The following is a 17,891-nucleotide window of genomic DNA, read 5'->3' as shown; positions in this document are numbered from 1 at the left end:
CTCTAAATCTATAGTTTTATAATCTTATTATCCTAAGAATCAAGGATGACTGGGGCAAGCTAGTGCCATGATAGTGATAAAGTTGAGGATCCCCATGCTGCGTCAGAGGTAGGGAAAATGGCATGGTGGCTTTTGTGGGACTAGAAATATGACTGCGAATATTTATATGCAGTTGTTATCTCTAGTTAAATATCTGTGTATTTGTATGTATACATATACATATGTATGCATATGCACTTATGTGCATATACATCCACACATATGCACATGTGTCTATAAACATTAATCTACATATACACATACACAGATAGATCACCCCACAACCTTATTCCACTTACCACCTTTGAGATTTAATGTAATTGCAAAATTTAACAAATAAAATTAAAATTAAAAATAAAAATACAATAAAATACAGATAATATTTTACACATGTATATGTGAGCATATGTGTATATATGATGTATATATGATATGTGTACATATATGTGTATATAGATATATTGATACTAGGTGGCACAGTGAATAGAGAGCCAGTCCTGGAATCAGGAGGATCTGAGTTGAAATCCAGCATCAGACATTTACTAGCTACATATCCCTGGGCAAGTCAGTTAACCCTGTTTGCCTCAGTTTCCTCATCTGTAAAATGATCTGGAGAAGAAAATGGTAAACCACTCTAGTATCTTTGCCAAGAAAACTCCCAAAGGGATCACAACGTCACATGATCGAACAGCAATATATGTATGTATGTGTACATGCACTCACAAAACTATATACACACATATATATGTATATATCATTAATAAGTATTTCAGTATAATCAGTTTCCTTTGTAATCCTGTCTGAGGCAGCTGGGAGGTTCTGTGGATAGAGAACTGGACCTTGCAGTCAGGAAGACCTGGGTCTAGTTTTGGCCTTCAACACTCATTAGCTGTGTGACCCCGGGCTAGTCATTTAATCTCCATTTTCTTGTCTTTGGAATGGGGATAACAACAATCCCTACCTCAGGATTGTTGTGAGGATAGAAGGAGATAATATCCGCAAAGTTCTTTGCAAACCGTGGAGTGCTCTGTAAAGAAGGGCTAGTTATATTTCATTTTATGCATTTAAAAACGTGATTCTGAAGAGAGGCCATAGGGCTCCCCAGACTGCCAGAGGGGTCTATGGCACAAAAAAGGTGAAGAGTCACTGAGTTAAAACCTGAGATCTCTGGCAAAAGGGCCAGGGGTCAGGCACAATCACTGGAGTCAATCTCTGTCCAATGCTCTGGTTTTCTCTATCATTCACTCCCAATTTGTTGAGCAGACACTCCCTTTCTTCTGATGTTTTTTTCTTCTCTCCCGACTCCTCACCCAACTGTCTGAACTAACCCTAGCCTGAGGGCTGGGCTATCTTAGAAATACCTTGCGGGGGCAGCTAGGTGGCGCAGTGGATAAAGCACCAGCGCTGGATTCAGGAGTACCTGAGTTCAAATCTGGCTTCAGACACATGACACTTACTGGCTGTGTGACCCTAGGCAAGTCACTTAACCCCCATTGCCCCGCAAAAAAAGAAAGAAAGAAAGAAAGAAAGACCTTGCCAGGGGATGGGGCTGCTCTTTGGGGCCCTTAGTCACAGGGCAACTATGAACAAAGCATACCTTATTAGGTCATGTGCTGTGGACCCCTGACACTAGAGAAGAATCCTGGGCCACCATACCTTCTGCCCAGCAAGGGGATGCATTGGGTGGTAGAAGAGAAGGCTTGGGGCACAGCTCAGGACAGTAGGAGATGAGTGAGCCTCAAACCTATCTTGTTCCTTGGTACAATGGGAAAAGAAGAAAACAAGCATTTATTAAGTTCTCACTGTGTTCCAGGGGGCAGCTAGGTGGTGCAGTGGAGAGAGCAATGGCTCTGAAGTTGGGAGGACCTGAGTTCAAATCTCACTTCAGACACTAGCTGTGTGACGCTGGGCAAATCACTTAACCCCAATTGCCTCAAACATCCAGGGCCATCTCTAGTCGTCTTGATGTATATCTTGCCACTGGACTCAGATGGCTCTGGAGGAGAGAGTGAGGTTGGTGACTTTGCACAGCCCTGCCTCACTTAAAACTAATGCACTGCAAGTCGTGACATCACCTCCCCTTGTCATGTTCCTCTTTGAGAAAAAAGGACAAACCACCACCACCACCACCACCACCACCACCACCACTACTACTACCACTACTACTACCACTACTACTACCACTAATACTACCACTACTACTACTACCACTACTACTACCACTACTACTACCACTACTACTACCACTACTACTACCACTACTACTACTACTACTACTACTACTACTACTACTACTACTACTACTACTACTACTACTACTACTACTACTACTACTACTACTGTTCCAGGCACTGGGGCTAAGTATTTTCTCATTTGATCCTCACAACAACCCTGGGTGATAGGTGCTATTATTATCCCTGTTTTACAATTGAGGAAAATGAGGCAAACAGAGCTTAAGTGACTTGCCCAGCAGTACATAGCTAGGAAGTATCTGAGGCTGGATTTGAACTCAGTCCTTTCTGACTACACTACCTAGCTAGGTGCCATGGGATAGTGAGGAATAGAGGTTACACCAGACCTTAAGCCTGGGTACCCTGACTTGTCATGAGGATCTGATAAATGCTGTGGGACTCTTGGCTAAGAGACTCCTGGGGTATGTGCCTGGATGTAGAGGGTCAAACCTGCCCTATTTGTCCTTTACTGTAGAAGGAGGGGGATAAGATAGCAGGAGAGACAACCCCAGACACACTCCCATCAGCTGGTCTCAGTGTATTGTCCCTCAAGCTTTGTGGCTAACCTGGACCTCCAAAGAAAGGAGATTGTCTTTGGGATCTTGGGGAGGGGGTGATCCCAGGAAAACACAAACAAGGGATTGACCAGACCCCCAACTCCGTCATCTGCCAGGGGGCTTCTATTGTTGTCCTAGGAAGTGTAAAAATAGCATCTGACTTAGCCCCTGAAAACCCCACTCTGCCTCTCTCCGTCTGTCACCCCCAGCAACACTTCCGCTCCCATGGCCCTGACAGGAAATGTGCTGGAGACCAGCCTTCTTCACCTCTGGACAACTTCTCTTTTTGGGCTCCCCTGTGTCCCATCCCTGAGGCTGTGCTCCCTTGGGCTCCACCCCCCAAGATCCACCCCAGGGCCCAGTTTCTGGCTGGCCCCAACGGGGCTAGGATGGTGGACATGATTGCCAAGCTGAGCCTGAGACGGAACCGGGCCTCTCGGAGGCAGGTGGGATGCCCGGGTGAGAGGCTTGGTGCCAGGGACCCTTTGGAGGTTGGTATTAGGGATGTGGCAAGAGAAAGACCATTAAGGGAGGGGCAGAGATGTTGGGGTGTGTGGTGGGGTGAATCACAGGAACGGAGGGAGAATCACAGAACAATAAAATCAAGGGGAGAACCTTAAAAATGGCCTGGTCTGCTATCAGAATGTAGCTGAAATAGAACATGGATCAGAGATCGGGGGTAGTGGGCTGCTTTGATCCAGCTTTGAGGATTTTGCAAGGGACTAATGAGGTTCAGATTTGGCAAATGTCATGGGATTTGGCTGGTTATCGAGGGGAATCTATGATCCTTGCCCCCCCTGTAAACTCTTTCTCTCTCTCTCTCTCTCTCTCTCTCTCTCTCTCTCTCTCTCTCTCTCTCTCTCTCTCTCTCTCTCTCTCTCTCTCCATGCCAGGAGACAGGGAAAAGAGGGTTAGACTGATGGGGTAGAGGGGCATGGTGAGGAGGGGGTAGAGAGCCGAGGCCGGCCTGGGGATGTGATGGCCGCTATCAGTATGAAAAGGAAGAAGGCCTGGCCAGGAGGGGTTGACTGTTGTCAGGAAGTGCTGTGTGAGGGGTGGGGTGGGATGTGGTAAGAACCTGCTGAGCTTTTAGGTGGTAAGGTCGAGAAAGATGGGTGGGACCGATGCTCTGTTTTGGGCTCTGTGGCACTTGGCCCCCAGGGTTGAGGAGCAGTCCCAGAAAATCCCTTGTGAGCTTCTAGAAGCCCATGTCGGTTATTTGCAGGACCTTTCTTGTACAATGCCCCTGGTCCTGAGGCACAGCAAGAAAGGGGTGTGTGTAGAAAGAGGTGTGTGTGTCTCTGTGTGTGTATGAGACCCAAAGGAATGGGGGTCTGTGAATCTCCAATCTTTGACCTCATGCCCAGGATTGGTCCCCAATCTAGATCTCCTGCCTGACTTCTGGGGCCAGAAACTGTGGCTTTCTCACCCAAGCTCAGCAGAGGTCACTGGCACATTTTGAATTGGTTGGTGGCCAATAGCAAGCTTCCCCTTGAGGGATTGGGACATAACACGATTTTATGTGAGTGTTGGGGGTGGGGGTGAGGAGAGCTGGACAGGAAGGAGGCTGTATCTAAACCATTAGAGAGAAACTTTTTATCATAGAACCTGGCTTGTGGCTTAAACTCCATAGGGTGTCCAGGCCTTCGGAGGTCACTCTCTAGGGACTTCAGAGGTCCTACTGATAGCAATAACAACCCACATTTAGGTAGCTCTTTAAAGTTGGCAAATCACTTTACATATCAGTTCATTTGAATCTCACAATAGTCGTATGAGGCAGGTATTAATTATTATGCTCAATTTTATTAAATGAGAAGGGACTCAGAAAGGTTAGTGGCTTACCATAGTCACACAGCTAGAACTGTGAGCCACAGAGGTGACATTTGAACCTGGGTTTTCCTTTTCTCCAAATAAAGCACTCACTAGTCCAAACTCTAACCAGAAGCTCTCCTGAAAAGTGGTGACCTTCTTCTGAGATGGGCAACTCATTCTCTCCCAAGGCAATCTCCTCCTTCCCTTCCTTCCTTCCTCCCTTCCTCCCTCCCTCCCTCCCTTCCTCCCTCCCTCCCTTCCTTCCTTCCTTCCTTCCTTCCTTCCTTCCTTCCTTCCTTCCTTCCTTCCTTCCTTCCTTCCTTCCTTCCTTCCTTCCTTCCTTCCTTCTTTCTTTCTTTCTTTCTTTCACAATTGGGGATAAGTGACTTGCTCAGGGTCACACAGCTAGTAAGGGTCTGAGGTCAAATTTGAACTCAGGTCCTCCTGAATCCAGGATCGGTGTTCTATCCACTGTGCCATCTTGTTGCCCCTGCCTTTTATATTTTCTTTTTTGCAGGGCAATGAGGGTCAAGTGACTTGCCCAGGGTCACACAGCTAGTGTCAAGTGTCTAAGGCTGGATTTGAACTCAGGTCCTCATGACTCCAGGGCTGGTGATCTATCTACTGCACCACCTAGCTGGCCCCCTATTTTCAATTGTTAAAAAAAGTTTTTCCTCACATCCTACTGAAGTCTTCCTTCCTGGAAACTTAATGATCTTAGCTCATGGTTTTATAATGCTTTACTTTGTATTTTAAAGTACTCTTTTCATAACTACTGTGTGAGGCAGGCCAGTATATCATTATTCCTATTTTACAGATGAGGAAACTGAGACAGAGTTTAAGTGATTTGTCCAGGGTCACATAGCTAGTTAGTTGTCTGAGGCATGATTTGAACTCAAGTCTTCCTGACTCTAGGCACAGCTCTTTGTCACCACCTAGCTGCTAAATGAACATAGATAGAGAGCTGGAAGATTGTATAGGGATCACAAAGCCCATCCCCCCTCAGAGGTGGTGACAGAAACTCAAACTGGGGAAGTGAATGACATGGGCATGGTTTGAACCCAAGGTCTTCTGAGGACAAGTCCAGTGCTTTTTCTATACATGCTGCCTTGCAGAGGTGATTTGCCTCATTATCAAGCACTTTTTCTGATTTAGGCCTTTGTGGTCCCATTCAATTCAATAAACATTTCTTTATTAAGTGCCTACAATATGCACAATTTAAGTCTTCAGTGACCCCATTTTGGGTTTTTCCTGGCAGAGATAGTAGAGTTATTTGCCATTTCCTTCTCCAGCTCATTTGACAAATGAGGAAACTGAGGCAAACAGGGTCAGGTGACTTGCCCAGGGTCACCAGCTAGGAAGCGTCAGGTCATATCTGAGCTCAGGTCCTCCCAACTTCAGGTTCAACACTCCATCCACTGCACCACCTAGCTGCCCCTACATTGTACTGGAAAAGCACATATAAGTAAATACAAGATAATTTGAGGTGATAGAGAGTACTGTTTGTCCTTCCTTCCCGAAGAGGACCATGACATGGGGGTAATGTCATGACTTGCTCTGAATTGGATTTAAGTGAGGGAGGGCTGTGCAAGGTCACCAGTGACATCCAGGGATATTAGATGTCTCAATCATTCACATAGATACCTACCCTTGTCCAACCCCTGACTTCATCTCCCATCTTCCTCAATTTCTCTTTGGTAGGGATGCCAATTCCTAATGATTTCCGGTGAAGAATTCCTTGACCTTCCTCAGGTAGTTACTCCCATGGCTATAACCTAACCCTTTGTTCTCAGTAAGTTCTTCCTCAGATATGATGTCACTCTCTCCTGTTTTTCACTTTGCCTTGGCCACCTGCATTCTCTCTGGGAATTATGATGTCAGAGGGCACTGGGCGTGTTACCATTCATTCTTGACTTGTGAAGGATTGGTAGGAGGGAACAATGTGTCACATGGTGAGTAGATAACAAAGACTTCTAACCTCCTGAGGTCATAGAAGCTAGGTCTAGAGTTAGAAGAAATCTTCGAGATTGTCTTTTCTAAACCACTTGTTTGCTTTTTCTTTTCTTTTTTTGTTTCATTATCTTAACTTAAAAAACAAATGCATCGGGGCAGCTAGGTGGCGCAGTGGATGGAGCACCGGCCCTGGATTCAGGAGTACCTGAGTTCAAATCTGGCCTCAGACACTTAACACTTACTAGCTGTGTGACCCTGGGCAAGTCGCTTGACCCCAATTGCCTCACTAAAAATAAATAAATAAATAAATAAATAATGCATCATGATCATTTTTCCTAGGACAGCTAGGTGGTACAGTGGATAGAGTATCGGCTCTGGATTCAGGAGGACCTGAGTTCAAATCTGGATTCAGACACTTAACACTTACTAGCTGTGTGACCCTGAGCAAGTCACTTAATCCCAATTGCCTCACCAAAAAAAAAAAAAAGAAAGAAAAGAAAAGAATATATGTTTGTTGCTAGTAGAGATTGTTTCATTCTTTGGACTTGTATCTTCAGTGCCACTGCCTGGTATACAGAAGGTATTTAATAAATGCTTATTGATTGATTGATAGCCCCTCTCCCCATATCAGAACAGTCTCTTGTTACACAATCAAAACTGACCAGTAGAACTATATCTGTTCCCATCTGCAGCATTTGGCAACCCTAGCCCTCTGATCTTTGGAATCAATATTGGTCATTTCATTTATTCTGAGTTCAGTTGCTTTTTTGTGTTGTTTTATTTTATTTCTTTTTTTTGTTTGTTTTTTTGCGGGGCAATGGGGGTTAAGTGACTTGCCCAGGGTCACACAGCTAGTAAGTGTCAAGTGTCTGAAGCTGGATTTGAACTCAGGTCCTCCTGAATCCAGGACCAGTGCTTTATCCATGGCACCACCTAGCTGCCCTGAATATTGTTTACAAGAACAGTTAGACCTATTTGCAATTCCACCAATAATGTACTAGTATGCCCAGAGTCAGGATCTTAACCTTGGTCCCCTGATTCTAAATCCAGTGCCCTTTTTTCTCTAGTCCCTTCCTTTCTCCAGTTCTCAGTGGATGTGACTTAGTGCCCAAGTGTCTTGGTGCATTAAACCAACCCAGGATACACTGTATACCCAAGAAGATTAGCTGACTGTCTTAGAGTGACTCCAGTTTACTAGGCCAAATTGGGTATGACTGATCCACTCAACCAATTATCAGAAGGTGCCTGTGCCCTATTAATTACCTTCATCTAATGGCCAGTATACTATACAGTTATCTCTTCCACATCACAACTTTCCCCATTGTGATTTCGATAGCATAAGAAATTAAATGGGAGTTTTTGGGGAGTTTTGCAGAAGCTACAGATGACATGTGAAGGCCAGCAGATGACACAGAACAAATTTAGAAATTCAGAAATGCATAAAATATATGTATAGTATTGTATAATATCAACATATTTTATCTTTTAATACCATAATAATTCAGACTTTTTTTTCTGCTATGAAGGGAAAGCCAAAAATTTTTACACAGATTTTTTTTAGATCTCAGGGATCCCTGCAACATGGAAGAGATAACTGTAATTCCAATGATTTGCTTGAGAAACTTCTTAATATTGCTAATAACTAAGAATGTCCCACACTCAATTATGCTATCAGGTCATTTAGGAAGACTCCTAAATTTGATCTCAGATTTCCCCTGATCCATTTCCCTTACAGCAGCACTTTTGGTGGCCACAAAGATCTGGAAGGAAAGTAGGTGCACCCATCATTGGAGAATGGCTGAACAAATTGTGTTTTAAGAAATGATAAGTATGAAGAATTCATAGAAACTTGGGAAGACCTGGATGAATTGTTGCCAAGCAAAGTAAGCAGAACTAGAAAAACTATTTGAAAAAAATTTCTTCAAAGACTTAAGGACACTGACTGATATAATCACCAACTCCATATTTCCAATAATAAACCATACTGCCCCTCTCCTAAAAAGAGGTAATTGATGGATTCTTTTATCTTTCACTTTGACTTCTGGTTCTAATAGATTTGGTCAGTTTTCACTAATGATTTCTTGAAATATAGAATCCAGGATTTTTTGGGTCATGGCTTTCAGGGAGTACAGCAATTCCTAAATGATCACTCCTGGACCTGGAAACACATATAGAAACACACATGTACCAATATACAGATATGAAACACACATATATATGTATATGCATAAATGTATATACAAAAATAAATGTATGCATTTGTGTATCTATCATTTATTATATATAATTTATTTTGTTAAATATTTCCAAATTACATTAAAAAAATGGGGGGGGGGGCCAGTGAGTGTTAAGTGACTTGCCCACGGTCACACAGCTAGTAAGTGTCAAGTGTTTGAGGCCAGAATTGAACTCAGGTCCTCCTGAATCCAGGACTGGTGCTTTATCCACTGTGCCACCTAGCTTACCCCTACATTAAAAATTTTTAACTTTCATTTTGAAATGTTTTCAGTTTCACAATGTCTTCCTTCCTCCCATTTCTCTCCCACCCCTTTAGAAGGCAAGCAATATATCAATTATACATGTGAAGTAATGCAAAACTTGTTTTTTTAATCAGCCATGTTATAAAAGAAAACACCAAAAAAACCCAAGGAGAAAAACATGAAAAAATTATGTTTCATTAAGCACTAAGAGTTCATCAGTTCTCTCTCTGGTGGTGGATAGCATCTTTTCATCATAAGTCCTTTGGAATTATCTTGGATCATTGTATTGCTGAGACTAGCCAAGTCATTCACAGCTGATCATCATACAGTATTGCTATTACTGTGTACAGTGTTCTCCTGGTTCTGCTCACTTCACTTTGCATCAGTTCATTCTTATTGGCTTTCTTGGTGATTATTTGAACTTGTGAGAGTTTTAGGTTTTTGGAGTAGATCTGTTGAAACTTTGCAGTCTGCCCTCACTCATAAAGCCATTTAGGCCAGAAATCTACTTTTCCCCACCCACAGGTCTTATTTCACTTATAATTTCATCTTTTAAATCTCTTGTTTCATCTCATTTCTTCTTGTAGTCCTTGTGACCAGGAATTTTTTTCCTCCTGAGGCTTTGCTTGTAGCAGTTGTGGAATTACTATCTTCTGGGTTGGACTCTTGTAGGTAGAGGAATCCCTCATATTTATTTATAGAGTTTAGTGGCTACTTCTGTTTACTCATATCTACAATCTCTGTTGCTGGATTGGGGCTTTGTGCCAGGACTGGGTTCTGCCCCACTCTGTGTGCTTGGCTGGAAGAGTCATGTTCTATTTGATTCTGAATTCAATGACCTTGGTTCCTACTGGTGACTTCCACTTCTTCTGGTGTGACTGTGGTCAGAATGCCAGTAGGTTTTAGGCCCTTGCCCCAACTGCCCAGATTATCTTGGTTCAGAGCACTGGATCTTCAGGGTCCTCTGGAATCAGGAAGTTTATTATTGTTCAGTCACTTCAGTCGATTCTTCACAATGCTATTTGGGGTTTTCTTGGCAGAGTGGTTTGTCATTCCCATCTCCAGCTCATTTTACAGATGGGGGAAACTGAGGCAAACAGGGTTAAGTGACTTTCCCAGAATTGTACAGCTAATAAGTGTCTGAGGTCAGATTTGATCTCAAGAAGATGAGTCTTCCTGAATCAGGAAGGCCTGAGTTCAAATCTGGCCTCTGACAGCCTCTAGCTATATGATCCTTGACATGTCACTTAGCCTCTATCTACCTCATTTTCCTCAGCTATAAAATGGGCATAATAACACCTAGATTCCAGAGTTACTATGTAGACCAAATGAGTACCTGGTACATAGTAGGTGCTTAATAAAGGTTTGTTTCCTTCCTTCCTTTTTGTGCAGTCCTAAGTTAGATGAAATAATTTGCTGTAGTTTCTCTTTAGATTTCCTAATCATTATTCAGTTTGGTGCTATTTTTAGGTCTTTCCTATGGTACATACATGAGCTGGGCTTCTTTGCTGCTGTTCACACAGATGGTCTTACCTAGAGGTCACTTATGGCTTGACTTTTTATGGTATACTCATGTCCTGATGCCACCTGTTCCTACTGCCCACTTGGAATATAGTCATCTTCATCTCTAGCAGCTAAGTGGCACAGTGGATAAAGCACTGAGTTCAAATCTCACCTCAAACACGTACTAGCTGTGTGATCCTGGGTAAGTCACTCAACCCCGATTGCCTCAAACATCCGGGGTCATCTCCAGTCATCCTGATATATATCTTTCCATGGGACCCAGATGGCTCTGGAGGAGAGAGTGAGGTTGGTGACCTTGCACAGCCCTCCCTCACTTAAATCCAATTCAGTGCAAGTCATAACATCACCTCCCAATGTCATGGTCTTTGAGAATAAAGGACAAACAACAACATCTTCATCTCTGATTCTTTCTTCAAGACCCCAGCTCAGATGCCATCTCCTCTCAGGAGTGTACCCTGATTTCCTCCCCTCCCCATCAACTCAATTATTCTCCCTCCCTATTAGCTATTTTTTTAAGTGAGGCAATTGGGGTTAAGTGACTTGCCCAGGGTCACACAGCTAGTAAGTGTTAAGTGTCTGAGGCCGGATTTGAACTCAGGTCCTCCTGACTTCAGGGCTGGTGCTCTATCCACTGCGCCACCTAGCTGCCCTTAGCTATTTTTATAGTATTTTTTTTTTGCATCTTAACTTTGCTCTAATACAACCTACCTTGTACGGTTCCTTCTCTGTGCACATGTTGGAATACCCCCTCCTCCAATAGACTATAAACCTCTAGACGGCAGAGACTCATTTGGATTTTTGTTTATATCCCCACTACCTAGTTCAGTGTCTTGTACACAGTTGCTTCTCAGTAAATAGGTATTGATTCGATTCCTATCTGGGAGGGGGGTAATCCTTAAAGAGATTGCAGAACATTGGCTGAAGTATCTATCATTTCCAGCTATTAGGGAAAAAAGGCACAGAACAGTATAATCACATTAAACATTTCTGCATTAGTCATGTTGTGAAAGAAGAATCAGAACAAAAGGGGAAAACATCAAAAAAGAAAACAAAAACAAAAACAAAAAAAGTAGAAACAGTATGGTCCAATCTGCATTCAGAATCCACAGTTCTTTTTTCTGGATGTGGAGAGCATTTTCCATCATGAGTCCTTTGGAATTGTCTTGGATCATTGTATTGCTGAGAAGAGTTAAGTCTATCACAGTTGATCATCACACGATGTTGTTGATACTTTGTACAATGTTCTCCTGGTTCTGCTCACTTCACTCAGCATCAGTCTACTTAAGTCTTTCCAGGTTTTTCTGAAATCTGCCTTCTTACAGCACAATAGTATTATTCCATTTATATACCACAACTTGTTCAGTCATTCCCCAATTGATGGGCCTCGATTTCCAATTCTTTGCCACCGCAAAAAGCAGCTATAAATATTTTTGTACATGTGGGTCCTTTTCCCTTGTTTATGAGCTCTTTGGGATATAGACCTAATAGTGGTATCGCCAGGTCAAAGGGTATACACAGTTTTTTATAGCACTTTGGGCATTGAAACTTCTTTTTTTTTTAAAATAGTATTTTATTTTATTTTCCAATTACATGTAAAGATAGTTTTCGGGGTGGCTAGGTGGCGCAGTGGATAAAGCACCAGCCCTGGAGTCAGGAGTACCTGAGTTCAGATCCGGTCTCAGACACTTAACACTTACTAGCTGTGTGACCCTGGGCAAGTCACTTAACCCCAATTGCCTCACTTAAAAAAAAAAAAAAGATAGTTTTCAACATTCATTTTTGTAAGATTTTGAGTTCCGAATTTTTCTCCCTCTTTCCTTTCCCTCCCCCCTCCCGAAGCCAGCAAGTAATCGGATATAGGTTATACATTACAATCATATTAAACATATTTCCACATTAGTCATGTTGTAAGAGAAGATACATTTTCTTTTTCTTTTTCTTTTCTTTTTTTTTTTTTTGTGGGGCAATGAGGGTTAAGTCACTTGCCCAGGGTAAGGAAGATGAATATTCTTTTTTTTTTTTTTTAAAGTGAGTCAATTGGGGTTAAGTGACTTGTCCAGGGTCACACAGCTAGTAAGTATCAAGTGTTTGAGGCCGGATTTGAATTCAGGTCCTCCTGAATCCAGGGCCGATGCTTTATCCACTGCGCCACCTAGTTGCCCCTAGATGAATATTCTTTATATGCCACTCTGGCTCCCTGAAAGTGGTCACCCCTCCCAGAGGAGAAAATGAGTGGGTTTAGGGCCCCCTTAGGGGAATGGGGCCTTAGTTGAAGTCCCAAAAGGTGATTATTTCAAGCTTATTTCTCTATGCCTCTTTAACTTCCTTCCCTTCTTTCCCAGTAGCAGGTGGACCAGTGCCTTACACTTTTCCTTCTCTCCCTTCCTATGACCTCTGACCCTTGTTCTTCCCTTCACAGGTAGAGAGTTCTCAGGACCCTGTGTATGTGAATGTGGAGAGGCAGCAGCGAATTCCTGCTCTGGCTCCAGCCCCTGCCTCAGCCTCTGCCCCTGTCCCAACCCCTACCTCCACCAGCCCAGTGTGGGAGACTCATAGAGACTCGGGTAGTGGACGGCCCTACTATTATAATCCAAGCACTGGGGAAACCACTTGGGAATCTCCCTTTGGACCCACTGAATCTGCATCTAGCCCAGCTACCTCTTTATCATCCCCTCTGGGCAGCCCGGGGGACCCTGAAGCTGAGTGGGATCAGTACTGGGATGAAGAGAGCCAAAGAGTGTTCTTCTACAACCCGGTGACTGGCGAGACTGTATGGGAGGAGTCCACCAGCCCTGAGATGCAAACGGAACTTGCCCCCTGTAGCCCCATGGACCAAAGGGTGAGGAGGGGATGCTGAAGTTCTGGGGCAGGGAAGAACTCACCTTGAGATAGCGGAAATCTATTTGCTGTAGTTTCTCTTTAGATTTCCTAATCATTTTTCAGTTTGGTGAAGGAGGGGAGGTGGAAGGGGGGTGGAGATGGGACCAAGGGAGTAGAGGACTCAGGTAGGAAAGAACATCCAAGATGGTGGAGCCACGCACTGATTCTTGACCTGGGCTGTGTTCCAGCCACCCACACCAGAGGCAGATTATCCGGAGGAGCTGACGTGCTACCCAGAGGAAGACTACTCTCCCGGGAGCTCTTACACTGACCCCAGCCCGGCCTCCCCATCCCCAGGGCAAACAAGCGACCCCTACACACCCCCTGGCTGGTCCTGCCACATCACCCCCGATGGTCATTTGCTCTATATCAACCTTTATACACAGGAGCAGGTATGTCAGGACTGGGCCTGGGAAGGGTTCTCTTGGAACCTTCCGTATTCCTTTGGGGTGCCCTTCTCCCCAAATCTAGTTTGTCTTTTCCCATAGCCATCCACTTTCTTTTCTGAAATATTATCCTTCTCATCTTTTCCCCTCTCCTTCCCCCTTCATTCACTCCCTCCTTTCTCTCTCCTTCCCCTTCCTATCCCTTCCCAGCCTCAGAGACACAAGTCACCCTTCTTCTTTCTGGAAGCTCACCTGTCTAAGAACTTCTCCCCTCCCCCCACCCCCAACACACAGTGGTCACTGATTGGACTTTTCCTCACCAGTGGATGAGGTCGGAGGACGAGCAGGGGAAGCCGTACTTCTACAACCCCAGTGACAGCACCACCCAGTGGGAGCTCCCCCAGGTACTGGCCCCGGCCAAGGAGTGGGGAAGGAAAGGGATGGACATTAGAGCGCAGGGTGTGTGTGTGTGTGTGTGTGTGTGTGTGTGTGTGTGTGTGTGTGTGTGTGTGTGAGGGACTCTGAGCATCTGTCTTCTTCCCCCAGGTCCCTGTCACAGGCCAGCGTCACCAAAGCAGCAGCAGCAAGTCCAGCCACAACAGTGATTCCCTGGCACTGGTCAGCCCTCCAGAGGAGAAAGTGAGTGCATTAGGGGCTCTCTAGGGGAGGGGAGGGTGTTGTGAGGCAGTGACTAAACACACAGGGAATGCTTCTCAGGGCAATTCCTGACTCTTCTTCCCAATCTGGCTTTGTTTCTCCTAATGGGTGTGTGTGTGTGTGTGTGTGTGTGTGCGTGCGCGCGCGCTCATACACTGGGGAGTAGGGAGGGGTTTTCTCTGTTCCCATAAATGACTTCCCTCACCCTAATCTGCTCTGCTGATCTCTCTCTTACTTCCCACCTGTCTAATGGGAGTGGGGGATGAGAAAAATAAACATCCTCTTCCTTTCCATCACAGCAATGGAATAGTTCTCCTTTTTTGTGTGTGTGCAAGGCAATGAGGGTTAAGTGACTTGCCCAGGGTCACACAACTAGTGAGTGTTAAGTGTCTGAGGTTGGATTTGAACTCAGGTCCTCTTGACTCCAGGGCCGGTGCTCTATCCACTGCGCCACCTAGCTGCCCCCAGAATAGTTCTCCTTAAGCCGATCCCACTTCCAGACTGAAAACTCTCCCCTCTCCCCTGCCCTGATGGACACTAGAGTCAGGAGCTTGGCTTCTAATTGGGGATAATTAACATTCTGTGGCACTGTGGGTAGAATCCTTGAACCAGAGTCAGGATAACTTGAGATCAAACCCATCCTTGGACACTTCCTAGTTGTGTGACCCTGGGCAAGTCACTTAACTTCTTCCTGCCTTGGTTTCCTCCTCTGTAAAATAGGGATGATAGTAGCACCCAACTCCTGAAGTTGTTGTGAGGACCCAATGAGATACTATTTGCTATTGTTGTTATCATTCCATCCTACACTGGAGGGGAAAACTCTCCAAACGTGGAAAGGTTTCTCTCTCAAGAGGTAGTGAGTTCCTGTTCTAATTTCAAGGGTCAGAGAGGTAGGGAGTAGGACTCCCCAGCCCATTCTCTAGCATTTAGCCCCTAACATTGTCTTAAGGGATAATTACATGATAAACATTCCCCGTGTGCCACTAAAAGATAAAAGCAAAATAATTCCACTCATATTCTAATGAGAATTTTTTGAAACTTATGCGTTATTGTAGAGACAAATTGCAGCCACATGAGTCTCAGATGGATAGCAAGTATGGGAGCTTGAACACTGCCCGTTCCCTTCCTCTGGTACTTCCAGATAAAGGGCATGCTTCCTTTGGTCCTGGATGGTTTCTTCTGGTTTGGCATCAGCCTTCTTTGTTTTGTTTTTGTTTTTGTTTTTTGTTTGGTGGGGCAATGGGGGTTAAGTGACTTGTCCAAGGTCACACAGCTAGAGGCATCAGCCTTCTTGATGCCAATTCAAATATGCCTTTCCATATGAGAGTCACAAGATAAATCCTCATTAGCAATGCAATTTGAGGTGGGATCACTCTTGCTCCATTGTGAAAAAGCTGCTCTTTTGCCATATCTTGGTCTTTTTCAATTAGACCCCCTGGATCTCCAAGCATTCTTTTCACATGTCCCTGACATGTCCCTGAGGTTGTGGCTAGTGTTTTCTGAGTCATAATGACCTAGTTCATGGGCCATACTCATGATTGGTCTCTGATGCTCAGCAGTGTCAGATGAGATGGAGGTGCCTTTTGTCTGGGGGTGGGGGGTACCCTGGTGATGAACTGGTCCTGTAATTAATCTACGAATGGTAAATGGTCAGTCCCACTGGATGTGGTGGTTATCTCCAGAGGGACAGCATGTTCATTTTGGATATGAATAAATATCTGGAGAACAACCTTGACAGAAGCTACGGTTATCTCAGTGGAACAAAGCCTTTGGCAGAAATCAGAACAGGGAGAAAAAGTGTTACATTTTTTATAAAAGATTTAGGAGACTTCAAGTGTCTCAAGAAAACAATTAACTCTCAGCATACGAGCAAAAAGATTGTTATTAAATAAGACGATACAAAAGTTTCTTCTGCTTAGAAAAGGAGCCTTCCAAAATGGAGGCTGCACTTTTCAGTTTCAAGTAGATGAGAAGTAAAAACGACAACAATAATATTGCCTTGATTCATCTTTTATCCTCACTGCCACTGATAGAATCTCATATATCTATATAGTACCTTGAAGAAAATGGTGAGTCATAGCCATCAAAATCAAGCACTAAAAAAAATGAAAAAAGACTCTTTGGGACAGTTCCCCATCACTACACTCTTTTTTTTTTTGGCAGGGCAATGGGAGTTAAGTGACTTGCCCAGGGTCACACAGCTAGTAAGTGTCAGGTGTCTGAGGTCAAATTTGAACTCAGGTCCTTCTGAATCCAGGGCCGGTGCTTTATCTACTGTGCCACCTAGCTGCCCCGCATCACTACACTCTTTAAGCAGAAATTGGATGACCACTGGTCAAGGATGTGGTAGAGAACATTCCTGGGGCAGCTAGGTAGCACTGCAGTGGATAGAGTGCTAGGCCTGGAGTCAGGAAGACTCATCTCCCTGAGTTCAAATCTCACTTCAGACACTAGCTGTGTGACTCCGGGCAAGTCACTTAACCCGTTTGCTTCAGTTTCCTTATCTGAAAATGAGCTGGAGAAGGAAATGGCAAACCACTCTAGTATCTCTACCATGAAAACCCCACACGGGGTCATGAAAGAGTCAGACACGACTAAAAAATGACAACAACAAGAGAAAATTCCCGCTTAGTTATGAGTTGGGCTAGGTGACCTCTGAGATTCCTTCCAACTGAGTTTCTGTGATTCTGAACTAGGACCAAGGGGCAGACAAAAGTTTCAGAGTAGAGCTAATAGCTGTCCCATCCAGTGAAGGAATGGGCTATCTTCAGCTCAGTTTGCTAAATATTTATGAGGCTTCTACTATGGATAGTAGGCAAAAGACAGTTCCCATCCTCAAGGAGCTATGTCCATCCAGGCAAAAATGTCAAGGATTGGACTAGCTGGCCTTGGAAGTCCCTTCTTCCTCCGAGGTGCAAATGCATTCATGAGACATTTACCAGGCTCCTCCTGTGAACAGGTTGCCTGGCTAGGCCCTGAAATCTGGGATTCCCTCTGCCCCCTTGCTGCTTTTGACCTTATCTCTTCTTTCTCTGACATGCTTATAGTCTAAGACTCTGGATAAAGCTGGCGTCCTTCACCGCACCAAGACAGTGGACAAAGGGAAACGTCTACGGTGAGCAGGGGCAACTGACAGTGCTCAGTGAGCAGATCCAGGGACCAGAACTTGAGGGGAGATTGGGTGGGCTAAGGGGTGCCATTGGGGTTGTTTCTCTGTGGCTTGTAAAGTACCCACAATAGCAACGTGGTGTAGTGGACAATCTAGGTTTGAATCTCACCTCTGATAATCCCTAGCTGTGTGACCCTGAGCAAGTCACTTAGCCTCAGTTTTTTCATCTGTGAAATGGGGATACCTATAGTAGATTTGTTTCA

The 17,891-nt window shown here is 44.4% G+C and overlaps 1 protein-coding gene across 3 annotated transcripts in view; it reads left to right on the top strand.

Annotated features, from left to right (window-relative positions):
• The window catches only part of ARHGAP27 (Rho GTPase activating protein 27), a 67,560-nt gene that overhangs the window by 36,877 nt on the left and 12,792 nt on the right, over window positions 1-17,891 (top strand). The window contains exons 1-6 of one of the 3 annotated variants that reach the window (XM_043963863.1): window positions 3,116-3,318; window positions 13,016-13,435; window positions 13,665-13,868; window positions 14,186-14,266; window positions 14,409-14,501; window positions 17,567-17,634. In XM_043963863.1, coding sequence (XP_043819798.1) covers window positions 3,217-3,318; window positions 13,016-13,435; window positions 13,665-13,868; window positions 14,186-14,266; window positions 14,409-14,501; window positions 17,567-17,634 — 968 coding nt within the window. In that variant the 5' untranslated portion in view covers window positions 3,116-3,216. Of the gene's footprint in view, window positions 1-3,115; window positions 3,319-13,015; window positions 13,436-13,664; window positions 13,869-14,185; window positions 14,267-14,408; window positions 14,502-17,566; window positions 17,635-17,891 lie in introns of those variants that run through there. The other 2 variants (XM_043963862.1, XM_043963864.1) reach the window with 2 other exon arrangements.

This window comes from Dromiciops gliroides, chromosome 4 (genome assembly GCF_019393635.1).
Source record: "Dromiciops gliroides isolate mDroGli1 chromosome 4, mDroGli1.pri, whole genome shotgun sequence".
Taxonomy (NCBI): Eukaryota; Metazoa; Chordata; class Mammalia; order Microbiotheria; family Microbiotheriidae; genus Dromiciops; species Dromiciops gliroides.
Note: the sequence above shows the minus strand (reverse complement) of the source record. Positions and strands in the feature narration are given on the sequence as shown.